Raw genomic sequence first — 24,749 nt, 5'->3', positions numbered from 1 at the left:
TCGATAAATATGCACTTACTATTTTTAAAAAAGGTTTTCTTGCTATGTCCACTGAAAATGCCTAGAAGCAATGATACCCAAATAAGTATGCGCACAGCTAACATTCCTATCTTGGTTGCTAAATACCATTACTCACTGAAAGGAGCAGAGCTCCTTAGAAAAATGGCTGGTTCCAGGTTTGGAGCTGGAAAAATACAAGATGAGCCTGGAACATCTCATAGTGCCATAACATAGAAAAGCTATTTACAAAATAGTATCATTTTTTAAGTGTAGTGTGCATGGCAAAATTACAAAATCACCATCTTTAACCACCACTCGTATAACTGACTCAGACAAGAATCATCAATAAAATACTTGGGTGTAAGGTGGTTGGAGAATACCCAGGACACCATGCCACAGAGTTGTATTCATTACTTATTTACAGATTACTCTTCCTTACAAAAGGGCAACAACATTTACATGAGTGATAAATCTGGCAGACATAAGCTTAACCACGTGATCAAACTTAACATCACCAATAATGGGGCAAACTGACCTCATGTGCCCCCTGATGTGACACTTCATGACCTATTAAGAACGAGTCTCACCTGAATATAATCATGAGAAAACAGCAAGTCAAAATTGAAGGACATTCTACAAATTGGCCTGGACTCTTTAAATATGTCAGTGTCATACAATATCAATAAATTTTTCAAAAGCTGGGGACACTTCTTCATTAAAGAACAAAGCAAGATGGCAAGAAAACACAAGATGCAACTTTTGAATAAATTCTGGACTTAAAGAAAAACAACCTATAGAAGACACTTTTTGGAACAATTGAAAAAAATTTCAGTATGCATTATATAAGGTAACAGTAGTGTAGTAAGTTTTCTTGTATGTGAAAAGTGTATTGTGGTTATAGGACTGTTTTTGTTCTTAGAAGATAGACACTGGAATATTTAGGGGTAAAATGTCGTCGTATCAGTAACACACTTTTAAAGGGCTCAGAAAAACAAAACTTACGTAAAGCAACTGTAGCAAAATGTTATCGACTGGTGAATGCAGATAAAGAATTTATGAGTATTCGTCCGTACTATTCTTCCATCTTTTCTGTAGATGTGAGATTTCTTATATTAAAAGTCAGGGGAGAAGGCAGCCGACACACCCAGATTCCATCCCATGCACGTGGTATGTTCAGGAAACCCTGTCCACCTCACCCTAGCAAAACATGGGTGGGTTGGTTACTGATGAGAAGAGAAAACAGGTGGTCCCTGGGGTGGGGGATAAGTTCATCAGCTGCAAGTCAGGGGTCTGTATTTAGGGAGGGGAGGGCAGACTCCCAGCCCCTTCTCCTCCACTAAGCTCCTAGAATCCCAGCTCCAGGCAGACTGGAGCAACCCCCTATGGGAGAAAAACCTGGCCAGTCCAAAAAAGAGGTCCAAAAGGGGAGGAGATCCAGCTGGTTCAGCCTCCAGGAAGGCCCATGAGCCACGAGCTACAAGGCCCTCTGCCACATACAGCAGACAGACCAGGACCACCAACCTCTGGGAACCTTCAAATGGAAGAGGCCACAGAGGAAAAAAACAATACAGAAGAAATGAGAACGGAGAGATGAAAAGTTAAACAAAACATTCCATTAACATCCTCAAAGGGAGACTACATTGTTCCCATAAAAAAAGACAACACGATCCTGCTCCCCCCAAGAAAAAGCTCTCTTGGAAATAAAGGCAAAATGACGGCAAAAATGAAAGTTCCTTAAAAGATGTGGTGCAAGTAGAAACTTCCTAGAAGTAAAATAAAAAGACAACGAGACAGAAAACTGGAGAGACTGAAAAAAAAACGAAGGTCAGTCCCAGAGCTCCAGTTTCCAATAACTGGAGTCCTAGTAACAGAGACCAGAAAAATGGAAGAGAAAAAATTCTAGTGGTTTCATTCCCTAAACTGAAAGGCATGAGTTTCTAAAATGAAAAGACCCACTAAATGGCCAGCACAATGTATCAAAAATACAATTTCCAGGAAGAAAGATACAGGTTACGTACGTTCCAAGAACCAGGAATTATTATGCCATCAGCAACATTGAAAGCTTGTTTTAAAAAAAAATAAAGGAGTGAAATCTACAAAATTAGAGGGGGAAATGATTTCTAGCTTATAATTCCAAATCCAGCCAAATCTATCATGCATGAGGATAAAATAAAGGCATTTTCAGACATGCAAACAAGGAATCAAAAACTTCTGTCTCCTGTGTTCCTTTTCTGCAGAAGTTACTGAAGGAGGCAGTACACTGCTCAAACGAGGGCATAAACCAAAACAGGAAACCAGGAAAGAGAGAGAGAGAGAGAGAGAGAGAGAGAGAGCTCTGATTCTCCCATGCTGCTAATGAAGGGAGATGCCAAGAGGGCAGCTGGGAAGGTGGGCAGCAGGCCACGTCAGTACCAAACCAGACTAGCGAAGTCAGAGGGTTCCGGGAGAGAGGATTCCAAAATGAGTCTGGCAGAATACGGGCTAGATCTACAACTAAGGGAAAATCAGGAAAGAGGTCCTGCTAATGACAGTAAATAAACACCACTTTGGAAAACAATTTGGTAATTTCTTTGAAAGTTAACCATACATTTACAATATGATCCAGAAATTCCACTCCTTTGTATCTGCCCAAGAGAAATGAAAGCATATGTCCCATCAAAAACTTGTACACTAATGTTCATAGACGCTTTAGTCACAAAGTGGAAGCAACTCAAATGCCCGTCAAACAATGGATGGATAAACAAAATGTGGTGTTATCCATACAATGGCATATTTGGCGAGAAAAAGGAACAAGCTACTGATACATGGATGAACCTCAAACACATTATGATAAATGAAAGAAGCCAAACACAAAAGATCACAAATTGTATGATTCATTTTATATGAAGTGTCCAGAAAAGCAAGTCGGTAAGAGACAGAAAATAGATTAGTGGGTCCCTGGGAATACTAGAGGGAACAGGGAGTAACTGCAAATTGACACAGAGATCTTTTGAGGGTGATGGAAATGTTCTAAAATTGACTGTGCTTGCAGAATTCTGTAGATTTACAAAAATCACTGACTTGTACACTTTTAAAACTAGTGAATCTTACAGTACATAAATTATATCAATAAAGCTGTTAAAAAATAAAAAATCTGAAAGGACGAAGATTTTTAAAAAAAAGTACATTTACAAGTTTAAATAAAAGTAAAACAAAACAACATGGATGAACCCTGAAAACATTATGCTAAGTGACAGAAGCCAAATACAAAACCACACATTGTATGATTCCATTTCTGTGAAATGTGCAGAAGAGGCAAATCCATAGAGACAGAAAGTAGATTAGTGGTTGCTGAGGGCTGAGGCTTAAGAAGAAATGGAAAGTGGCTGCTGGTGGGTACCGGGTTTCATTTTGAGGTGACAAAAATGTTCTGAAATTGACTGCGATGATTACATAACTCTGTGAATATTCTGAAAACCATTTTAAATCGGCAAATTATAGGTGCACGAATTACAGCTCAATAAAGTTATCAAAACAAAAAGATAATGATGACGACGATGACGACAATGTTCAACTTTGGGGTGAGAATACAATGTGCCAGCAAAACGGAGATCGCGCTCAGAGTAGCACCTGCAGTGACAGGGAACTCGGGGAGTGAGATGAAGAGGGCAAGAGTCAGCCACTTTGTTCAGGGCAAGTCAAGAGAGAAGGCCTAAAACCATGCAATTCAGAGACACACAGAGAAATACCAAATAAAACAGCTGAAGTAATCTCAAGTATTTGCTTCTGAGAATTGGAAACTGGATGGGCCCCACTGGGGTTGCTACTTTTTCAATAAAGTTTTACAGAACTGTTTGAATTTTCAAATTGTGTGTGTAAATCACTTGAGTAAAACTAAAACTAAAATTTTGATTTAGACAATTAAAATCAGTTGCTCTTCAGATCCAGCGGCACTAACACTAGTGTGTAGATAATGGGACATTGAATAATGTCTCTCTGACTCCTGATTCTTTCATGGTGACCTGCGTACTTCCTCTTCGAGGCTGTGGTGCTCTGTATCCCTGCATGCTGCAATTACACAAGGCGGTATCTGGTTTAGGTCTTTTAAAAATGACTGTGCCCGTCTAATCCAAAGCTACATGATTTCCTTGCTAATTCCCTCCCCTCCTTTCTTTTTGTCTATTTTCTTTACTAGAACACTCATTAATCAGATACTGGATTTTCTGGATTCATATTTTAATTTGTAAGAGCTCTTTCTACGTTCAATTGTTCCTTTCAATTGCATTCAGTTCACATTTAGAAAAGAGATTGTGTGTGTGTGTGTGTGTGTGTGTGTATTTCATTGTGGTAAAATATATACAACATAAAATTTTAGCCATTTTTAAGTACACAGTTCAGAGACCTTGCTTTCAATTCTTTTGTGTATATACCCAGAAGTGGAACTGCTGGATCAAATGGTAATTCTATTTTTAATTTTTTGAGGAATCACCATACTGTTTTCCTGGCTAAATCATTTTACATTTCCACCAACTGTACACCAGGGTTCTATTCTTTCTAGATCTTCACCAACAACTTATTTTGTTTTGTTTTTATAGCAGCCACTCTAATGAGTGTGAGGTGGTATATATCTCACTGTGGTTTTGATTGATGTTGAGCCTCTTTTCATGCGCTTATTGGCCATTTGTACATCTTCTCTGGAGAAATTCATGTCCACTGCCCATTTTTTAATAGGATTATTTGTGGGTGTTTTTTTTTTCGAGTTGTAGAAATTCTTTATACATTCTTAATATCAACCCCTTATCAGATACGATTTGCAAATATCTTCTCCTACTCCATAAGCTGCCTTTTCACTCGGTTATTTTAGATTTTGATGTAGCCCAATTTAGTTTTTCTTTTGTTGTCTGTGTTTTGGGTGTCATGTGTAAAAGATCATTGCCACATCCAATGTCAAGAAGCTTTTCTTGTATGTTTCTCTAAGAGTTTTATAGTTTTAGCTCTTACATTTAGGTCTTTGACCCTGAGATACTGTGATTTATAAGATATTTGGTTTTCACCCAGAGTTCCTGGCTCACAGCTCCCCCAATCCTTGGAATTTCCTGTGTTGAGGATGAAGGTGTCTTTTATTATGTTAATGAGGTGACTTGAGGGCTGATTGTCAGAAGAACCAACCAGGAGATTAGAGGTTTGGAACTTTCAGTTCCACACTCCCTTCCCCCTCCCGGCCTCCCCCCACCACCATACACAAACTGAGAGTGAGTTCAACTGCCAATGGTCAAAGACAGTCAATCACGACCATGCAATGAAGCCTCCATAAAAACCCAGGACAGTTCATCTGTTCTCTCTCCCTTGAGGAACTTAATGCTTCCAATGCCACTGTGTGGGCCCCAGCGCCTATGCGATCTCGCCCTAAGTATCTCTTCATGTGGCTGTAGATTCATACCTTTAACACCCGTTGTAATAAATCAGTAATCTAGTGAGTAAATGGATTTTCCTGATTTCTGTGAGCCATTCTAGCAAATTAACTGAACCTAAGGAGGGAGTCATTGAAACCTCCAATCCATAGCTGGTTGGGCAGGAGCACAGGTAAGAGCCTGAGCCTGTGGCTCATGTCATGGAACAATGTTTAACTTTGCCAAATGCTTTTTCTGCATCTAAGTGATCATGTTGTTTTTTACCCCCCACATTCTGTTAGTGTGGTGTATTACATTGTTGATCTCAGCTTGTTGAACCATCCTTGCATTCCAAGAATAAATCCATTTGGTCATGGTGTGTAATCCTTTTAATGTGCTGTTAAATTCTGTTTGCTAGTACTCTGTTCAGAATTTTTGCCATCAGTGTTCATGTGATATTAGCCTGTAATTTTCTTTTTTTCTTTTTATTTACTTAAGTGTGTTTTTCCAGGACCCATCAGCTCCAAGTAGGTGTTTCAATCTAGTTGTGGAGGGCACAGCTCACGGTGGCCCATGTGGGGATCGAACCAGCAACCCTGTCACTAAGAGCATCGCACTCTAACCAACTAAGCTATCCAGCCGCCCCTAGCCTGTAATTTTCTTTTGGCAGGTTCTATGGTTCTAGGAATTTGTCCATTTCATCTAGGTTACCCAATTTGATGGCACACAATTCTTCAGAGTACTCTCTTACAATCCTGTTTATTTCTATAAAACTATTAGTAATGTCCCAACTTTCATTTCTTATTTTAGTTATTTGGATGTTCTCTCTTTAGTCAATCAGCTAAAGGTCTGTCAATTTTGTTATCTCTGATTTTATTGGTTTTCTCCATTGTTTTTCTATCCTCTATCTTCTGCTACCATTGGGTTTAGTTTGTTTCCTTTCTAGTTCCTTAAGGTGCAAAGATAGGCTGTTGATTTGAGAGCTTGCTTCCTTTTTTAAATGTGTTTATAGCAATACATTTTTCTCTTAGTACTGCATACCATCAGTTTTGGGCTGTTGTATTTTAATTTTCATTTGTCTCAAGATATTGTCTCATTTCCTGTGATTTCTTCTTAAAGCTGATTGTGTTGTTGAATTTCCATGTATTTGAATTTTCCAGTTTCCTTCTACTGATTGCTAGTTTCATTCCACTGTGACTAGAAAACATACTTTGCGTAATTTCAGTCTTTTTAATTTATTGAGACTGGATTTGTGGCCTAACATTACGGTCTACCCTGGAGAATGTTCCATGTGCACTTGAGAAAAAAAATGTGTATTCTTCTGCTGCTGTTGGATGATCCGATAAGACCCAATGTTCTGTTCACCTTTCTTTGTTCATTTTGTTCCAAAACTCTAATTTCAAATGTCCTGTTTTCAAGTTCACTTAGTCTTTCTTCCACCTGTTAGAGCCTACTGTTGAACCCCTCTAGTGAAATTTTTAATTTAGTTATAGTATTTCTGTTTGGTTCCCTTTTATAATTTCTTTCTCTTTGCTAGTACTCTCATTTTGTTCATATATTGTGCTCCTGGTTTACTTCAGTTTTTTGTTTTCCTAAATTTAGCTCTTTGAGCACATTTAAGATGGCAGTTTTAAAGCCTTTGTCTAGTATGTCAGTGATAGATTCTGCCACTTAATTGTATTCCTTTAAGTGGGCCATGTTTTCCTGTTTCTTTGTATGACTTGTGATTTTGCTGCTGTTGTTGAAAATTAGTCATCTGAAGAAACAGCCACCTCTCCCAGTCTTTGCATGGGAAAGACTAGCTTTGCACCTGGGAAGACCTTCACTAATGAGCAGGGCTTGTTCTGAGCCTTGGGACCAGCCTGAGGTGAAAGCTGAACATCTTCTCAAGTCTTTTCTGCCTGTACTTGCATCTTACCTGGGCCTGTGTATACATGGCTGCTTTTAAATGCCTTCATTTCCCAGAGAGTGCCACCCAGATTCTCAAGGTCTTAGGTATTCTATTGTATTCCTCCACCCATAGTCCCCTCCCCCAGGCATCTAAAGCTCTGGAGTGCCCCCCTCCCCCCAGCTTTCCAACACTGTTCACCTCTTTCCACGGCTTTTCACCGCCTGAGATCTGAGCTCTGCTGGTTTTCCAGGTCTAAGCTCTGAGTCAGGCCGGGAAATGAGTCCTCAGGCAGCCCCCAGACAGGCCAGAAGGTTGCAAATAAGGGCTGCCCCACTCCCCTGTTAGAGGCAGAGAATTTGGTATTGGGTTGTTACTTCCTTCAGACCTTGTGTGCCAGGCAGGGAAGGGATGGGAGCAAAGGTAAGCAAAAATGCCACAAAATTTCCTACCATTTGAAAGTGGCTTGTCCTTGACTGGTGTTCCTATGGTTGCTGTAGATCTTTGATTGTTTTCCAGAGCTTCTATAAAGTTATTTTAGCCAATCTCTAGTTGCTTTTTTAATGTATCTGTGAGAAAATAGGGTGTGGAATTTCCTAGACTGCCATTTTGATCTCAGAATGTAGTTTTAAAGTTATTCCCTGAATTAATAAGAAAAACTGCTAATATACATTGAGGCATTACTGTACGCCACACTCTGCTCTAAGCACTGTCCTGTATCGCACTATTTAAGCCTCACAACAACCCTAAGAGGAGGGCACTGTTATTTTCCTCCTCTTACACATGAGGACAATGAAGTTCGGAAAGTATCTTGGCCACAGGATTCCAGCCAGTAAGTGGTGGAGACCAGTCCCAGCAGCTTGGTTCCAAGCCCCCCCATTTAACCACCATTTTACATGCAGCAGAGCTGACCTCCTCTAGCCAGTGTTCTGTCCCTTGTGGTCCAGGGTACTTTGTCCAGAGTCCGGTAAGCAGCCCATGAATGTTCTTTCAGAGTCTGGAGAGCACTGGCTGCCTTTCATGTTGAAGAGGGTGGTTCAGCTTACCAGGGGCTCTGTGAGCACTAGAAGCCAGGTTTGTAGGGTTAAGGTGAGCCTCAAGGTGGGGGACCAGAGTAAGGAAGCTAGCCTTTTAGCTGGGAACCCTCCACTGTGTGGATACCTCTTCTACCTCTTCCATGTAGCGCAGGTTAATCCAGGCAAGACTCCTCCAATCCCCTGCCTGGGCAAACAGACCTGGCTGCAGGCAACTGGGGAGCAGGGCGGAAGACACAGAGCTTCAGATGCCTGGGGGAGGGGACTATGGGTGGAGGAATACAATAGAATACCTAAGACCTTGAGAATCTGGGTGGCACTCTCTGGGAAATGAAGGCATTTAAAAGCAGCCATGTATACACAGGCGCAGGTAAGATGCAAGTACAGGCAGAAAAGACTTGAGAAGATGTTCAGCTTTCACCTCAGGCTGGTCCCAAGGCTCAGAACAAGCCCTGCTCGTTAGTGAAGGCCTTCCCCAGTGCAAAGCTAGTCTTCCCCATGCAAAGACTGGGAGAGGTGGCTGTTTCTTCAGATGCCTAATTTTCACTTGACCCTACAGTGAATTCTCTGAATTCCTGTTTTCAACCTCCACAGTTCTCCTCTGCTGGGCTTGGTGTCTCCTATTTTGCTGACTTTAAGTCCAAGTGCTGTCTAACGGAAAAATAACGTAAATCATATTTCATCAAGAGATGAAATTAAATAACTTTATTTAACCGAATATATTGAAAATATTATAATTTCAACATGTAATCAATGTAAGAAAGCATTAATGAGATGTTTCACTTTTTTTTAAACTAAGTCTTTCATATCAGATGTGTACTTTACACTTGTACATCTTAATTTGAAATGGCCACATTTCAAGTGCCCAACAGCCATGTGACTCATGGCTACCACACTGGACAGTGTAGGTCTAGAAAATAAGCTTCATGTCTCTTGAGAATCCCCCCCCCCATTCTATTCCCTCATCAGATGCCCCCAGCCTCAGTATTTAAGAGCTTCCAAGGCTTTCAGGGGAACTACTTGTCAAACGGGCTCATTTCCAGGCGTTCTCACTCTCTAGCAGGCCCCTGACTGCAGTTTCCCTGCTGTGCTAAATCAGTGTTCACTCTCCCATCTATCGGCTTTTCATAATAAAAACAAAAAACAAGGGGCTGTATAATACCTGAAATATTCCAAAGAACATATGCAATGCATATGTAAGAAAGACTAATAATAAAACACACTTGTGAGTTCCCGTCCCCACCCTACTTAGGAACTCAAACATCAGCGTAGGGGTGAACCTCCACGTTTGCGTCTCCCAGTCTTACTCCTCTATCTCCTCACCAGGGAGGAACCAGGAGCCTGAATTTCGTACCATTTTGCCCTTTTTTCTTTTAGTTTATCACACATGTATGTATCTATAAATAATGGTCAGTTTTGCTTGTGTTTATTATGCTGTATGTACTTTGTGGCAATTGGCCTGTCACCTTCACTCTGTTTTTAAGATTCACCCATATTGCTGCAGGAACCTAAGACTCACTCGCTGCTGTTGCTTCATAACACTCCAGCCGTGAACACAGACATTTGGGTTGTTTCCAAGATGTGCATCAGTATGAGCAGTGCTGCGAGACTGTCTTCTAGAGTTTTCCCAAATGGAAATCCAGAATCACAGAATATGAGACTGTTCAGCTTTGCAAGCTAATGCCTGTTTTCCGAAGTGGGTGTATCAATTTACCCTCACCAGCAGCAGGTAAGATTTCCAAGCCATCTACATCCTCTCCAACACCTGGTTTTGTTGGACACCTTAATTTCTGCCAATCTAAGTACCTGTAAAGTGATATCTCACTGTAGTCTTACAATACTACTGAGGTTGAATATCATTTTATGTTTAACCATTCTTGTTAATTTTTCTGTGACATGCCTGTTGTCTTTTGTCCATTTGTAGTTCTTTATATGTACTGGATTATAATCCTTTATAGGCTGTGAGTGTTGCAAATATCTTCCTACTCTGAGGCTTGTCTGTTCACATTCTTTTTTCTTTTTTTTAAGATTTTATTGGGGAAGGGGAACAGGACTTTATTGGGGAACAGTGTGTACTTCCAGGATTTTTTTTCCAAGTCAAGTTGTTGTCCTTTCAGTCTTAGTTGTGGAGGGCGCAGCTCAGCTCCAGGTCCAGTTGCCGTTATTAGTTGCAGGGGGCACAGCCCACCATCCCTTGCGGGAGTCGAACCAGCAACCTTGTGGTTGAGAGTATGTGCTCCAACCAACTGAGCCATCTGGGAGCTCAGTGGCAGCTCAACTCAAGGTGCCGTGTTCAATCTTAGTTGCAGGGGGCGCTGCCCACCATCCCTTGCGGGACTCGAGGAATTGAACTGGCAACCTTGCGGTTGAGACCCCACTGGCCCATGTGGGAATTGAACCGGCAGCCTTCGGAGTTAGGAGCATGGAGCTCCAACTGCCTGAGCCACAGGGCCAGCCCCCACATTCTTTATTGATACCTTTTGATAAAGGGAAGATCTTAATTTTAATTTGGTAAAACTCATTTTTATTTTTAGAGTTAACATTTTTTGTAACTTAAAAAAGAACAAACTTCTTTATCAAGGTCATAAAAGTATTCTCCTATATTGTCGTCTAGAAGTTTTTCATTAACTTGAAACTGATTTTTCTATATGTTGTACATTAGGGATCCAATTTCATTCTTTTCCGACTGTCATGGCACTATATACTGTTGAGTCTAACCTTTGCCCAATGATATGTAATTCCACCTCTGCCATATATCAAGTTTCTCTGGTCTGCTTCTGGCAGCTCTTCTGTCTCCCTGGCCAATTCATGCTACCCTGAGCTAATTGTAAAGTAAGCCTCGCCACCAGTAAGGCAAGTGTTCACTCCTTACTCTTCTTCAAAGTGCCCTAACAATATTAGGACTTTATTCTTCCAAACATTTTAGAACTGACTTGTCACATTTCCAAAAAAAAAAAAAAAAAGACAGAAAAAAATCTTTGGAGATGCACTGAATCGTCAGATCAATACAGAAACAGGCAGCGTTATTTACCACACTGAATCTTCCTAGCAAAGAACATGCTGGTTTTATTTATTCAAGTCTTCTTTAATGTCTCGCAATAAAGTTGCAAATTTTTCTCTACTAAAATTTTTACACATCTTTTTAAAATTCCCATTCATATCAAAGGTGGTTCAGTCAGGAGAACAGAAACCATGTAAGGTATTTCAAACACAAAGGGGAATTAGTGGTTTCAAAACAACTGAGGGGGCAGCCGGATGGCTCAGTTGGTTAGAGCACGGGCTCTCAACAAGGTTGTCGGTTCAATTCCTGCTTGGGATAATGGGCTGTGGCCCCTGCAACTAAAGATTGAGAATGGCAACTGGACTTGCAGCTGAGCTGTGCCCTCCACAACTAGATTGTAGGACAACGACTTGGAGCTGATGGGCCCTGGAAAACACACTGTCCCCCAATTAAATTTATTAAAAACAAAACAAAATAAAAAGAACTGAAAAGGCTAGAGTGTGCACAAAAGTAAAGTGGGCCACCTTTAACTGTCAATTTCATCTCTGCAATTGCAATTCAGAGAACCAGCAAGCTGCACTTGCCATCCACAGGTGAGGAAATTGCAGAAAACCCACTGCCAGACCACAGTTGCCCTGCAGCCCTGAGACGGCTGGCCAGGGGGCATGTGGAAGCTACTGCAAACACTCACCTCTGTTTAAACCCACAAACTCACACCAGTGCCAGAGGAAGAAGGATTCTTCTACATCCCAGCCACCTTCCAAATTTCATGGGAAGGAGCTCACAAGCTAAATGATATCCGAAGCCTGCCGGTATTACAGCTCCATCTAGCCTTCCAGCCCTGAAAGGCAGGGAATGTACTAAAATGCCCGGACTAATCTAGCACACCACTCATTTTCTATCTTCCAAAACCATGCTGCAATTATTGATCTACTGTTGCATCTTTCCCATTTTCTTTGTCCCTGTGGTTTTGTATCTTTTATTGTTATTTTAGCAGGGCAATGAATAATCTCGGGTGGTCACTCCGGAAGTCCAGAAGCCCACAGTCAAAAGCAACCTTATCAAGCATGGCTAGGGCTTCCCACAGGTTTACTTCAACTCTCCCCACACACAGGAAGGCCACAGCAAAGGTGGTTATTGGCTAACTTCCGGTCTGCACTCCCTCCCCACACAGATTTTTCTTCCTTTTTTTTGGTAGGGGGAATGCGGAAGAGGACTTGACCTATAATCATGATGTTTTTAAAAATTCATTTCTTTTAAAATAAACTAGAAAGATACTTAACAAAATTTCAGCAGTTATTCAGGGAAGTGAGAACAAGTATTATTATTCTTTGTATATTTTGATAAGTTTCTGAGAATCCCAAGTCTACACACAATCAAAAAGCAGCCTGCTTTTCCCAGCTGGCTCACTCAGGGCAGGGCACTAGACCACAGGACGGGCACGGTACCAGGAGCTACGGCAGAGCAGGAGCGAGCCAGGAGGTCCCCCAGGGCCTCAGCCTTCTCACCCACACCCTGGTAGGCCTCGGCAAGTTGGCATACACTGTCATTGTCATCACACCCTCAATGGCTGGGCCTGGAGCATGCCATCCACTCAGAACTCCGGGCTCCTGTGGGATACACTTTATTTTTCTGTCTGGGGAGAAAATACAGAAACCTACGTAACTTTAGGTCAACACTTGCACTGAGTGGACCTGTAACCCTCTGTGCTGACCACATGACCCCAAAGAGAATCGGATCTAGTCCTTGCCTTCAGCAAGTCACAGCGCACGGACAGATGACCAAGGTGAACCCTACGAGTGCCATCCACAGTTTTCAGTATCTGTAACAGGGCAGTTATTACACACAAGCTTAAAAGCTAAACCAAAAGGAGCTTTGAGCGCAGCAGATAAGCTGTGCTGCCATTTTAAAGCAAGCCAAGAAGCATTTGGTTGTTTGACCAGAAGTTCTCTCGGAGGCTGGATCGGAAGTGTCACCCTGCAGTCGAGCACAGCAGGCTCCAGGCACGACCACCGCCTCCCCAGGCGGACCCAGCACGGAGCACCTGTATCGCAAGCACTGGGAAGGCCCCTCTCTCTGGGCTGCGACCTAAGGGTGACCAGGTGGGCTCCCAGGTACAGGGCCGTCCCAGAGGCTCCTAACCTGCTGCCACCATGCACACTCTCACGTGGACAGGCAGATGTCTCACCCACGGACATGACCTAAAGAGGAACCGGCGCAGGAACGATTAGGAGGGGCCCTTACCGGGCTCCCCTTTACGGGCAAACCCAGTCCTACCAGACCTCCTCTACTTCTTGTTTTGGAACCTCCCCCCCCCCAAAGAACTGTCCCAAGCTCAATGTCACCTTCTACTTGATGTCCTAGCTGAGCCCCCTGGCTGGAGTTCATCCTTTTTTCTTTAGCACCTGGTCTGTGGGAATTACAACACCCCTTTCATTTACTGAATGTTGAAAAAGAACCCCATCCTAGGCCAGGCCCCACTGAGCAAGAGGCCCGGTCTGCCCTTCCAGAGACCTCAGTCTGGATAAAGAGATCAAGCATGGGACAGGTGATAGTGAGCATTACCAGCGGTTCTATGTGCTGCCAGAGAGGTACTGGCAGAAGCCAACCTACAGCCAGGGGGCCCAGAGATGCCCTCTTGCGGTGGCATCATTTAGCCAAGTCTTGAAGGATGGACAGGCCGTATCCACACGGAAACGGAACGGGGGGATTCCAGGAAAAAAAAGGCATAAACGAAGCATATGGCTAGGACACTCTTAATGGAGTGGGCACAGGAAACAGGCCAGCTGAGTCACTGAAGGGGAATAGCAATAAATCAGGCTGGCAAAAAACAAGCAAGCCTGATTGCGAAGAAATCTGAATGCCAGGCCAAAGAGTTTAGGTCCGAGATTCTCATGCTGGAATAAGACACACCTTCCTCTGAGGGGCTTTATCAGAACCACCCAGGTCTTAACACATTACTGTGTGTGTGTGTGTGTGTGTGTGTGTGTCTCACACACACATGCACGAGCACACATGAGATGCTACACCAGGTGAGAATTAGGGGTGTAGTGAGCACCACCATTACTCACGGGGTGCGCCATATTCCTCGAGGGTGTAGAGCACACACAGGGCGGAGAACTGACAATTTCAACTTTCTGTGTCATTTGCATACATCTTTAGGGGCACACACATCGCCAGGAGAAAACCCGCAAGCAAAAGATTACTAGTGACTGCGTGAGCAGGACCAGCAGGAAGAGCCAAGGCCAGTCTAAAGGACCCTTGGCAGGGTTCTAGCCAGGTTTCAAAGGCGCCTTGCTCCAGAGCCAGGTGAGGGGGAAGCAAGAGGCCACCAGCCCTCAGGGTGCTGCTCTCGGGGCCAGCAGCACCTCCCAAAATGTGAGGTTCTCGGCACCTCTCTTGCCTCACCACAGCCCTGACCCTGCCATCTTACAAGTCCTGAGAACTACCTGTGTTCGGCATCTGTTTTTTAAAAAAGACAGAAAGAGAAAGAGCGAGGGCAGGGCGTCAGCTCAAAACAATGTTCCAACGCCTGGATTAGCAAGGGGGTACCAGTTGACACCATCTCCCCCCAACAGGAAGCACGGGCCATGTGCGTCCGCCTGCCCGACACACTCACCTGGACAGTCGGCTTCGTCGCTCTCATCCTCACAAGTCACCCAGCCGTCACACTGCCAGGGGAGGGGGATGCACTGGATAGTGCCGCTGCGACAGGCAAACTGCCCAGGGTTGCACCGCAGCTCTGTGGAACCAAAGGGCAAGAGGCCATTGAGGGAGCGGCAGTAGCAGCGGAGACCTGCAATGGCCAGGCCCGCCACCACCCGTCCCCACGAGCACGGGCCAAACACCAGGCAGCCTGCCCACAGCCCGCCTCCGCGGGGCCTGTACACGTGCCCCGAGGAGGAGACAAGAGCTGCGCCCACAACACCACAGGTCCCCAGAACACGGCATCCCCCAACACACTGATCTTTATGCGCCACCGCCAACACACACGGCCGTACTTCTGCTCTGCGTCGGGATGTGCTGCACTACAGACCAGACAGAAGCAAGCGGACACACCTCCCACCTCCTGAGGGATTCTGGGTCAACGGGGAGGATGCACATACACTCAACATACATATAAGGACACACGAGGTCAGACAATTAAGTTTGCGAACTCATCCTAGAAAAAGTGCTACATACCTTACTGCTGAATGTCACTACGGTCACCTTCGAAGTACTCCCCTTGGGAAGCTATGCACCGATGCCAGTGCCTAATCCACCCTTCAAAGCAATTTTGGAACTCTTTTTCTGGAATGGCCATCAGAGCGATCGTTGTATTACCTTTGATGTCCTGAATGTCATCAAAATGTCTTCCTTTCAATATTTCTTTTATCTTTGGGTTAAGAAAGAAGTCACTGGGGGCCAGATCAGGTGAGTAGGGAGGCTGTTCCAATACAGTCATTTGTTTACTGGCTAAAAACTCCCTCACAGACAGTGCCGTGTGAGCTGGTGCATTGTCGTGATGCAAGAGCCATGAATTGTTGGTGAAAAGTTCAGGTCGTGTAACTCTTTCACGCAGCCTTTTCAGCACTTCCAAATAGTAAACTTAGTTAACTGTTTGTCCAGTTGGTACAAACGCATAATGAATAATCCCTCTGATATAAAAAACGGTTAGCAACATTGTTGCAACATGTTCGCAAACGTAATTGTCAGACCTCCTACACACCACCACAGAAGCCTCAAACAGCATGCTAAAACAACAAGAAGGAAGGAGGAAAAACTGACTCCACCCTAGGGCTCTGGGATGCTTCTTAAAGAAGGTGGGATGTGAACAGGGTTCCCAAGGCAGGTGGATGGTTTCAGAAGGTACATATAATGTAATAGGAAAGGAAGAGCAGTCTAGAAAAAGCAGGGCTTAAGGAAATACCACAGGGCAGGACAGCATGCCAAGTAGACTGCGTATGAGCTGACAGATGGGGAATCAGTGGAGATAAGATAGGAAATATAAGAAGGTTCAGATTGCGGAGGCTGTGAGGGTAAGATAATTCTGATCTTTATTTAGTGTGTTCTAAGGAGCCAGTAAACAATGCGGTAAGAGCTGTGTTTTAAGCAGATATAACTGGCAACGGTTTCTAGAAGCAATTAAAATAGGGGAACCAGACAAAAAATATTAAATAACTCAGCAAAGTAAGGTCTTGAACTGAGACAGGGGTCAGTAAATTACTGCCCACGGGCCAACTCCTACCCTCCCCAGTGGTTTTTAAAATAAAGCTTTACTGGAACACAGCCACAAATAAGCACTGTCTATGGCTGCTTTTGAGCCACAACAGGAAAGTTGAGTGGTTGCAAGAAACTATATAACCTGCAAAACCAAAAATATATACTCTCTGGTTCTTCAAGAAAAAGCCAGCAGATGCTGGAACTGGGGTGACAGCTGATAAATGGACAAATCTTGGAACCATAGAAAAACACTGAGGTGGGAGGAAGGGAGTCCTGCACACCACACTGATGACACAGGGAGGGTGGAGTTACAGGGATGAATTGAACCACCCCACCTAAAACAACTAAGGACAAAATGTAAGAAAAACACAGCTCTCCAGACACTGGACATCAGGCAACGAAGGACAGCGTTCCCCAAGAGTCAGGAAACGAGAGTGAGCCTTACTACCTGACGAACACTTCCAGCCTGCAGAACAGGGAGAGGGACTGTCCCCAGGGATACCCGAAGACTCTGGGAGGTGAGTGGATGCAGCTAAAAACTGAGGGAAAGCAAGGCAGGCAGCGCTCATAGGACAGCGCTCTAGAGAGCACAGGAGAAGAGAGCTGCACAGACAAGACTCTAGAGAGGTACAAAGGGACCCCTGGGGCAGCGAGCAGAGTGCTGATCAGTGCGTGGTGTGAGGAAACTACCCCAGGCCGGGGAAAGAATCACCCTAAAGGATAAGAGGGAACAGTAACCGAAGTTCTGCAGCGCCACAAACAGTGCTTGTTCTGGAGCCAGCCTGGAAAAACTCGTAATTCATGGGGCACTGACTCAAGTACTCAGAAGAGTCTAGTCTTGTTAGTAGGGAAAAATGAACTCCAGACTAAATGCTGCTCAGTTTGCCTAACAAGGGCTGACAAAATCAAATTGTTTCCAAGTCGCATCTGAGAACAAAGCTCAAGACTATTTACAGGAATGCAAAAATATGCAGCAGCTAAAAAGGCAAAATTCACAAAGCCTGGCATTCAATAAAAAATTACCAGACATGCAACGAAATAGGAAATTACGACCAAAATAAGAAAAAATTCAGTCAATCAAAATCGACAGAGAAGAGGAAATGGTACAAATGAGAACATAGACAAGGACATTAAAAGTTATAAATGTATCACGAATGCTCAAGAAGTTAGAGGAAAAATTAAACATGTTAAGTAGAGATATGGAAGGTTTAAAGAAAACAAACTTACTTCCTAGAGATGAAAATATAGTAACAGTGCCTGAGATGGAAAATACACTGCACAAGATTAACAGATTTAGTTTTGTAGAGAAAAAGTCAGTGACTTTAAGACAACACAGAAACTCTAGACTAAAACACAGAAAGAAAAAAAAGGATGGAAAAATGTAACTGTGAACTGTGGGACACGTACTTGGAGTGGGGAACAGACAAAACAGCTGAAGAAACAATGGCAGGAAAACTTCCCAATTTGATGGAAACTATAAGCCAACAGAGTTCAGTGAATCCCAAACATAATATAACGAACACTACTCCAAGGCACATCATAATCAAATTGCTTAAAACCAATAAAATCTTAAAAGAAGCCAAAGGAAAAAGACATTATGCACAGATAAACAAAGATAAAGATGACAGCAGATTTCTCTTTAGAAACAGCACAAGCTGTAAGACAGTGGAGAAACAAACACATGTTCTGAAAAGAAAAAAGAAATAGCTGTCAACCTAGAATTACTTAAAGCAAAAACATGTACCGGGGTGCCAAAAAAAGTGTACACATTTTAAGAGATGCTATCTATGTATTACTTTTTGAAATTGAAGTGAATTACGGTAGCAATGTGTAGTATAACGTTCGCTCAAAAGATGGCGTTAATCAACTGAATGCTAGTGTCACCACGCGACGCGCAGGACAGTCAAAGAAAATGTGGGAAGCACAGCTGTCGTTCGCACTTCCACGAGATGTGAGAGCTTAACCTTGATGAGAACCTGCCAGGACAATGGACAGGATGAAGAGGTGCAGCTGAGTTTCCCCCACGTTCTCCTGACTTAACACGTCTTGACTTCTACCTATGAGGGACCTTAAAGGATGTGGTGAACCGTAGAAAATCGGCTACACTGGCGGTACTTCGGGAAGAAACTGAAACGGCATGCACAGCGATACAAGTGGACACTTTGGTCAGCGTTGCTCGGACAGTAGTTTGCCATAATCAGAAGTGTCTGGGTGCTGATGGCAACCACTCTGAGCACCTCTTGTAATTGCAAAAGTCAAACGTGACTTGCATTCATCTGTTGTTATCAGTACATATTGAGTACTACAATTTGAATACAGTTTTTTCCTTTCTTAAAATGTGTATACATTTTTTTGGCACCCTCTGTGTACGCTCCTCCATTGTGGGGTTTATAACATGTAGCATTAAACGGTGACAATAGCATAAAAGCTGGGAAGAGAGAACCAGAAGCATACAGTTTTAATGCTCTTATACTATAGGTAAAGTGGTCTGTGACACGACGGGAAACTGTGATTAAGTTAAAGATAAATACCACTAAATGAACACAAAAGAGTTACTGCAAGTGAGTCAACGAAGATGACAAAAAGGAATAAAAACAGTAAATCCAAAAGAAGTCAGAAAGAAAGGGAAAAGGAAACAAACAACGGATGTTACAAATTGAAAACAAATGATCAAATGGTAGCTTTTCATTAACTTTGCCTATCAATAACCATACAGGGTGATCTAAACAACCCAATTAAAAGGCAAAATTTGTCACATAGGTAAAAAGGCAAGACCCAGATACATATCGCCTAAAAGAAACCCACTTTATAACGAAACAAGTAGGTGAAAACAGGACAATGGAAAAAGATATAACATGGTAACAGTGATCCAAAGCTGGAGTGGCTATATTAATACCATACAAAGTAGACTCCAAAGTATATATTACCAGGAATAAAGAAGGTCATTTAATAATGATAAAGAACATAATAACCCTAAATATTTATGCATCTATTATATAACAGAGCTTTAAAATATGAATGAAAAACTACAGTAACTGCTAACAGACAAACTCATAATTATAGTCAGAGATTTCAATCTCCTATCTCATATTGCTAGAACAAGCAGACAGAAAATCAGCAAGATACAGACAATTTGAACAACATTATTAATCAACTAGACTTAACCAACATTTATAGAATTCTCCACCCCAAAACAGCAGAATACACAATTCTTTTCATATGCATACATAACATTTACCATAACAGAAATTATGGGCCATGAAACAAATCTCAATAAATTTATGATTCAAATCATATAAAGTATGTTGTTTGACAACTGAATTAAAGTAAAAATCAACTGCAGAATGGTATCTTGAAAATCCCAACTATAGGGAAACAACTAGACAGATTTCTAAATATCCTATGGGTCAAAGAAGAAATACGGGTCAAATAAGCACATATAAAATTCCTTGAGAGGCATATTTAAACTACCAAAGCTTACTCAAAAAGAAATCAATAACCTGAATACCCTTACAGTTCTAAAGTAAATTGAATTTTTAGCTAAAAATCTTTAAACAAAGAAAACTCCAGGCTGAGATAGCTTTACTCGAAAGTTCTACCATTTAAGGAAGAAATAACACCAATTCCATACAAACTCTTCCAAAAATTTAAATATTAAAAAATTAAAATAGCATCAAAAAATAGAAAATAGGAATAAATCTAATGACAGATGTGCAAGTCCTATACACTGAAAATTACAGACTGTTGCTAAGAGAAATTTTTAAAGACCTAACTAAACTTATAGGGATACATGAAGTGTTCATGGATCAGAAAACTCAATACTATTAAGATATCAATTCTACCCAAGTACGTTACAGATTAATGCAATCCCAAGCAATATTCCAGCAGGCCTTTTTGTAGAAATGGACAAACTGACTCAAACTCATATGGAAATGCAAAGGACTTCGAATACCCAAGACAACTTTGAAACGGAAGAACAAACTTAGAGAACTCACACTACCTGACGTGAGCACTTACTATAAAGGTACAGTAATCAAAACAGCATGGAATGAGCATCAAGACAGACATCAAGATCAATGGAACTGATTTATGACAATGGTGCAAAGGCAATTAATTCCCTGGAGAAAGAACGGTCCTTTCAACAAACAGTACTGGGACAACTGGATATCCATTTTTTAAAAAAGAACTTTGAACCATTCCATGTACCAAAAATTAACTCAGACCTAAAAGGAAAACATAAAATTATAAAACTTCTATAAGAAAACACAGGAGAAAATCTTTGTGACCTTGAGATAGACAAAGATTTATTAGGCACATATACTAGAAGTACAAGCCATAAAAGAAAAAGTTGATAAATTGGACTTCATCAAAATTGAGAACTTTTTTCTTCAAAAGATACTGTTAAGAGAATAAAAAGACGAGTCAACATACGTGAAGAAAATATTTATAAATCAAATTATCTGATAAAGCACTTACATCCAGAATATATAAAGAACTCTCCAATTTTAAACAAACCACCCAGTTTTTTAAATAGGCAAAAGATATACAGATGGCAAAAGGATATACAGATGGCAAATAAGCACATAAAAAGATCATTACTCAATAAGAAAATGGAAATTAAAACCATGAGATACAATTACATACTTATTAGTGGCTGAATTAAAAAGCACGATGACACCAAGTACTGGCGAGTATATGAAGTAACTGGAACTCTCCTGCATTGCTAATGGGAATGCAAAATAGTACAACTACTTTGGAAAACAATTTGACAATTTCTAAAAGGCTGAATATATACCTACCATATGACCCTTGGTATTTACCCTAGAGAAATGAAAGTACATGTCCATACAAAGACTTGTTCAGAGTAATTTTATTTATAATCGCCAAGAGCTGGAAACAACACAAATGTCCAAAACAAGCGAATGGATAAACAAATGTAGTATAGCCATACAATGGAATATTACTCAGCAATAAAAAGGAATGAACCACAGATACATGCAGCAACATGTAAAAACAAAACAGCACAAAAACAAGTGGCCAGCTGCAGGCTACAGTTTGCCAACCCATGTTCTCGAGTTTAAGTGTAGGAATAACTCTTTACTCTCCACCCCGTACCTAACACAACACAGGGAGGCACTCATCAAATGCCTGACAAACTGAACAGTCCTCTGAGACCCCTGGGAAGCTTCTCTCCCTTCCTGATTCACCTGTAGCGCAGGGGCTGTTCTGAAAGCCATCCAGTATGTGAGTTACTGATTAACACATGTGAATCACTCTCTCAGAAAATATTCACCAAGCACCTACTTTGTTCCAGGCAACTCTCCAGGTGACTGCGCCAGAGTAGTAAACAAAGCAGGGAAACCCAGGACGTGCAATGTATGGCGGAGACGGATACAAAGTCCGCTGCTTGATGGCCCTAACTGGCATTACTCTAGCTGTAAATCAACATTCCCTTCCTTTCTTCTTCAATGTCTTCTTGAGGCCCTTTGTAAAGCATGCAGCACAATTTCGGCCTCAAAATTGCTCAAAACTGTCACCTCCTCTTCCCACCACTGGCTTTGCCAAGACCCTGTCCCAGGGCTTCTGTTGTGACGACTGTCTTGTGGCAGTAAAACGGGAGAGCTCGGCAGGCTCTTCCCAGCCAATGGACTGCTGACGCTTTCTGATATAATCCCTGGCCCCACCGTATAAGTGCAAGACCACAATACCAAAACAAGACCTTCTATCACACTAACTCTTCTCAAAATTTTTCCTCCCAAGAGCCCTTTACAACACTCTTAAAATTTCTGAGGACCCCAAAGATCTTTTGTTTACATGGGCTATATCAATCAACATTTATTGCCTTAGAAATTAAAACTGAGAAATGTTTTTAAACACAAGAGTCCCAAGCACATGCTCCAAAGGTTAAGCAGAGTTACCACATGACCCAGCAATCCCATTCCTAGGTATGTATGTCCCAAACAACTGAAAGCAGGGACTCAAACACACACCCATACACTGACGTCCATTGCGCATGACTCACAACAGCCAGGAGGTGGTGACACCCCAGCGTCCAGCCACAGATGAATGGAAAACCAAAATGTGGTGTGGCCAGACTACAGAGCAGTATTGTGTTGTAAAAAAGGACTCTGACACATGTTACAACATGAATAAACCTTAAGGACAATATGCTAGGCGAAAGAAGCTAGACAAAGGACAAATGCTGTAGGATTCCACTTATACAAGGGCCCTAGAGTAGCCAAATTCATAGAAATGGAAAGCGGAGCACAGGTGGCTGGGGAGGAGAAGTTCCCCTTTAATGGGTGTCGAGTTTCAGCTGAGGAAATGAAAACCTTCTCGACATGGGCAGTGGCCGATGGCTGCACAAACTGTCCATGTACTTAATGCCACTGAAGTGCACACATAAAAATGGTTCAAGTGGTGAATTTTATGTGTTTTTTACCACAATTTCTTAAAGTTCTTTAAAAAAGAGAGAGAATCCCAAGCACACATCCCATTAGCTGTCAATACATGTCAAGTAGCCTCTGGAGACGCCACTGTGCACTTTTTTTTTATGGAATGCATCACAAATTTGCGTGTCAGCCCTGTGCAGGGGCCACGCTAATCTTCTCTGTACTGTCCCATTTTATTTACTTATTTTTAGTACACATGCTGCTGAAGCCAGCACCACTGTGCACTTCTGAGAGAATGAGAGAAGAGAGGCAAATGACACCTCAGTATTACTATGAAAATAGTTTTGACCTCGCAGAGCCCCACAAGAGATGCAATGTGTGGAAATTAGAGGATTCGCGCTCTGTAAAAATTTACAAGTCTCTGCAGTACAGATTCTTTCTCTAGATTCCATTTATCCTTTGTCAGCAAGCCTTGGCCTCGTTTTAAATTATGAAAACTGAGCTGTCTCAAGTTACCGTGTGACATTTAATATGCTGCCTAAATTGTTTGGAATTGATTTCTCAACATTTGCCCACAAAGAAATAGAGGAAGACAGAATACAGCGGAAGCACACGTGTCCATAGTCACATCGCTCAGGAAATCAAAAAATTTCCTGCCAAGAAATGCAAGAGAGATTTCTACCCCATCTCTTCCCACAGCCCACAGCCCATTCCAACAGCCTCCACCAGTGGACTGAGATCCTCAGACGCAGTCTCCATGCCCTGCTGGAGCACCCACCCAGGGACTAGGAGGTCCCAGATCGTTGTGACATTCCTCCCTGGAAAGAGCTAACAGCTGCTTCCCAGTGGGGCAGGACGTTCCCACGGGTTCTCATTCCGCCCCCCCATAGGGCAATACTGTGACAGAGATACTTAGCCAGCACCACACTTAGAACCAGCGGAAGAAGGGAGAGGATCTGAAAATAGGGGCTGGCTGGGCCCTGCTGTACAAGTGACATGACAGTTCTAGAACAGCTCCCATGGGACGCTGGGTCCTGTCCAGCACCACGGGACATGGACCAGCCCTCTCTTCTCTGCACATTTTCAAGAGGGGACAGAGACCACTGATAACAACAGAGATCACTAAATTATACAACAGAGGGCTTCCAGGGTAAGCAGGGCTTCTGAAGAAGGGCTACCCGCATTCTGAGGTAAGAGGCTGAGAATAAGGGGCTTGACCTAGGCCTCAGAATGGGCAGCACCTGAGCCACCAGCACCCATGGGGAAGGCCTGCTGGCCAAGGGCCCAGCCTGGACAAGTGCCGCCAAGGAGGAAAGGAGCAGTCTGTTCAGCTGGGGCCCAGCGGGAGATAAGAGCAAAGGCACAGCGGGACCAGATGGCTTCGTGGGCACGCCACGGCCCCGGGAACGGCTGCCGCCGGCAGGGAAGAGCTTCATCAGAACATCAGCAAGCAGCAGGACGGAGAATGGATCTGGGAGGGCAGAACTAGGCGAGGGACAGCATTACCAAGCATTCACAACAGTCCACAGGAGATCATTCTAGAATAAACTGTAATTATATTACAAATTCCCTACCTTCTCCACAGTGTTCTAAATGCCATTTCCCACTTTCATGAGGTGAAGGACCACTCCAGCTTTCACCCCAACACCCCTCTGGTTCTTGGAACCCCTGGTTCAGCAGTCACTGTAGCTCCCGCTGCAGACCCTCTGGCCCTTTCCCAGTTGCTGTCACTTAAAGGTTCCATCCAGCAGGCCTGTAACCCCCCTGCCCCTGCAGCTTCCTGGCACAATGTATCAGTTTTGAAAGAGGCCCCAGTGACCTGTCCACGAAAAACTACAGGCCCCAGCTCCCAGACTGCAGTAA

General features: G+C 42.8%; 1 protein-coding gene and 1 non-coding gene across 5 annotated transcripts in view; both read right to left on the bottom strand.

The window, feature by feature from the left end:
- Nucleotides 1-24,749, bottom strand: part of DGCR2 (DiGeorge syndrome critical region gene 2) — a 79,119-nt gene that overhangs the window by 37,883 nt on the left and 16,487 nt on the right. For 2 of the 4 annotated variants that reach the window (XM_074321681.1, XM_019710130.2), the window contains exon 2: nt 14,912-15,034. The exons of the other annotated variants lie outside the window; for them this stretch is intronic. In XM_074321681.1, the coding sequence (XP_074177782.1) occupies nt 14,912-15,034 (123 nt within the window). The remainder of the gene's footprint in view (nt 1-14,911; nt 15,035-24,749) is intronic. 4 annotated transcript variants of the gene reach the window in all.
- Nucleotides 23,042-23,144, bottom strand: LOC141569304 (U6 spliceosomal RNA). Its single transcript, XR_012492807.1, has one exon. It is a non-coding gene; the product is annotated as a U6 spliceosomal RNA (small nuclear RNA).

This window comes from Rhinolophus sinicus, linkage group LG16, assembly GCF_036562045.2.
Source record: "Rhinolophus sinicus isolate RSC01 linkage group LG16, ASM3656204v1, whole genome shotgun sequence".
Taxonomy (NCBI): domain Eukaryota; kingdom Metazoa; phylum Chordata; class Mammalia; order Chiroptera; family Rhinolophidae; genus Rhinolophus; species Rhinolophus sinicus.
Note: the sequence above shows the minus strand (reverse complement) of the source record. Positions and strands in the feature narration are given on the sequence as shown.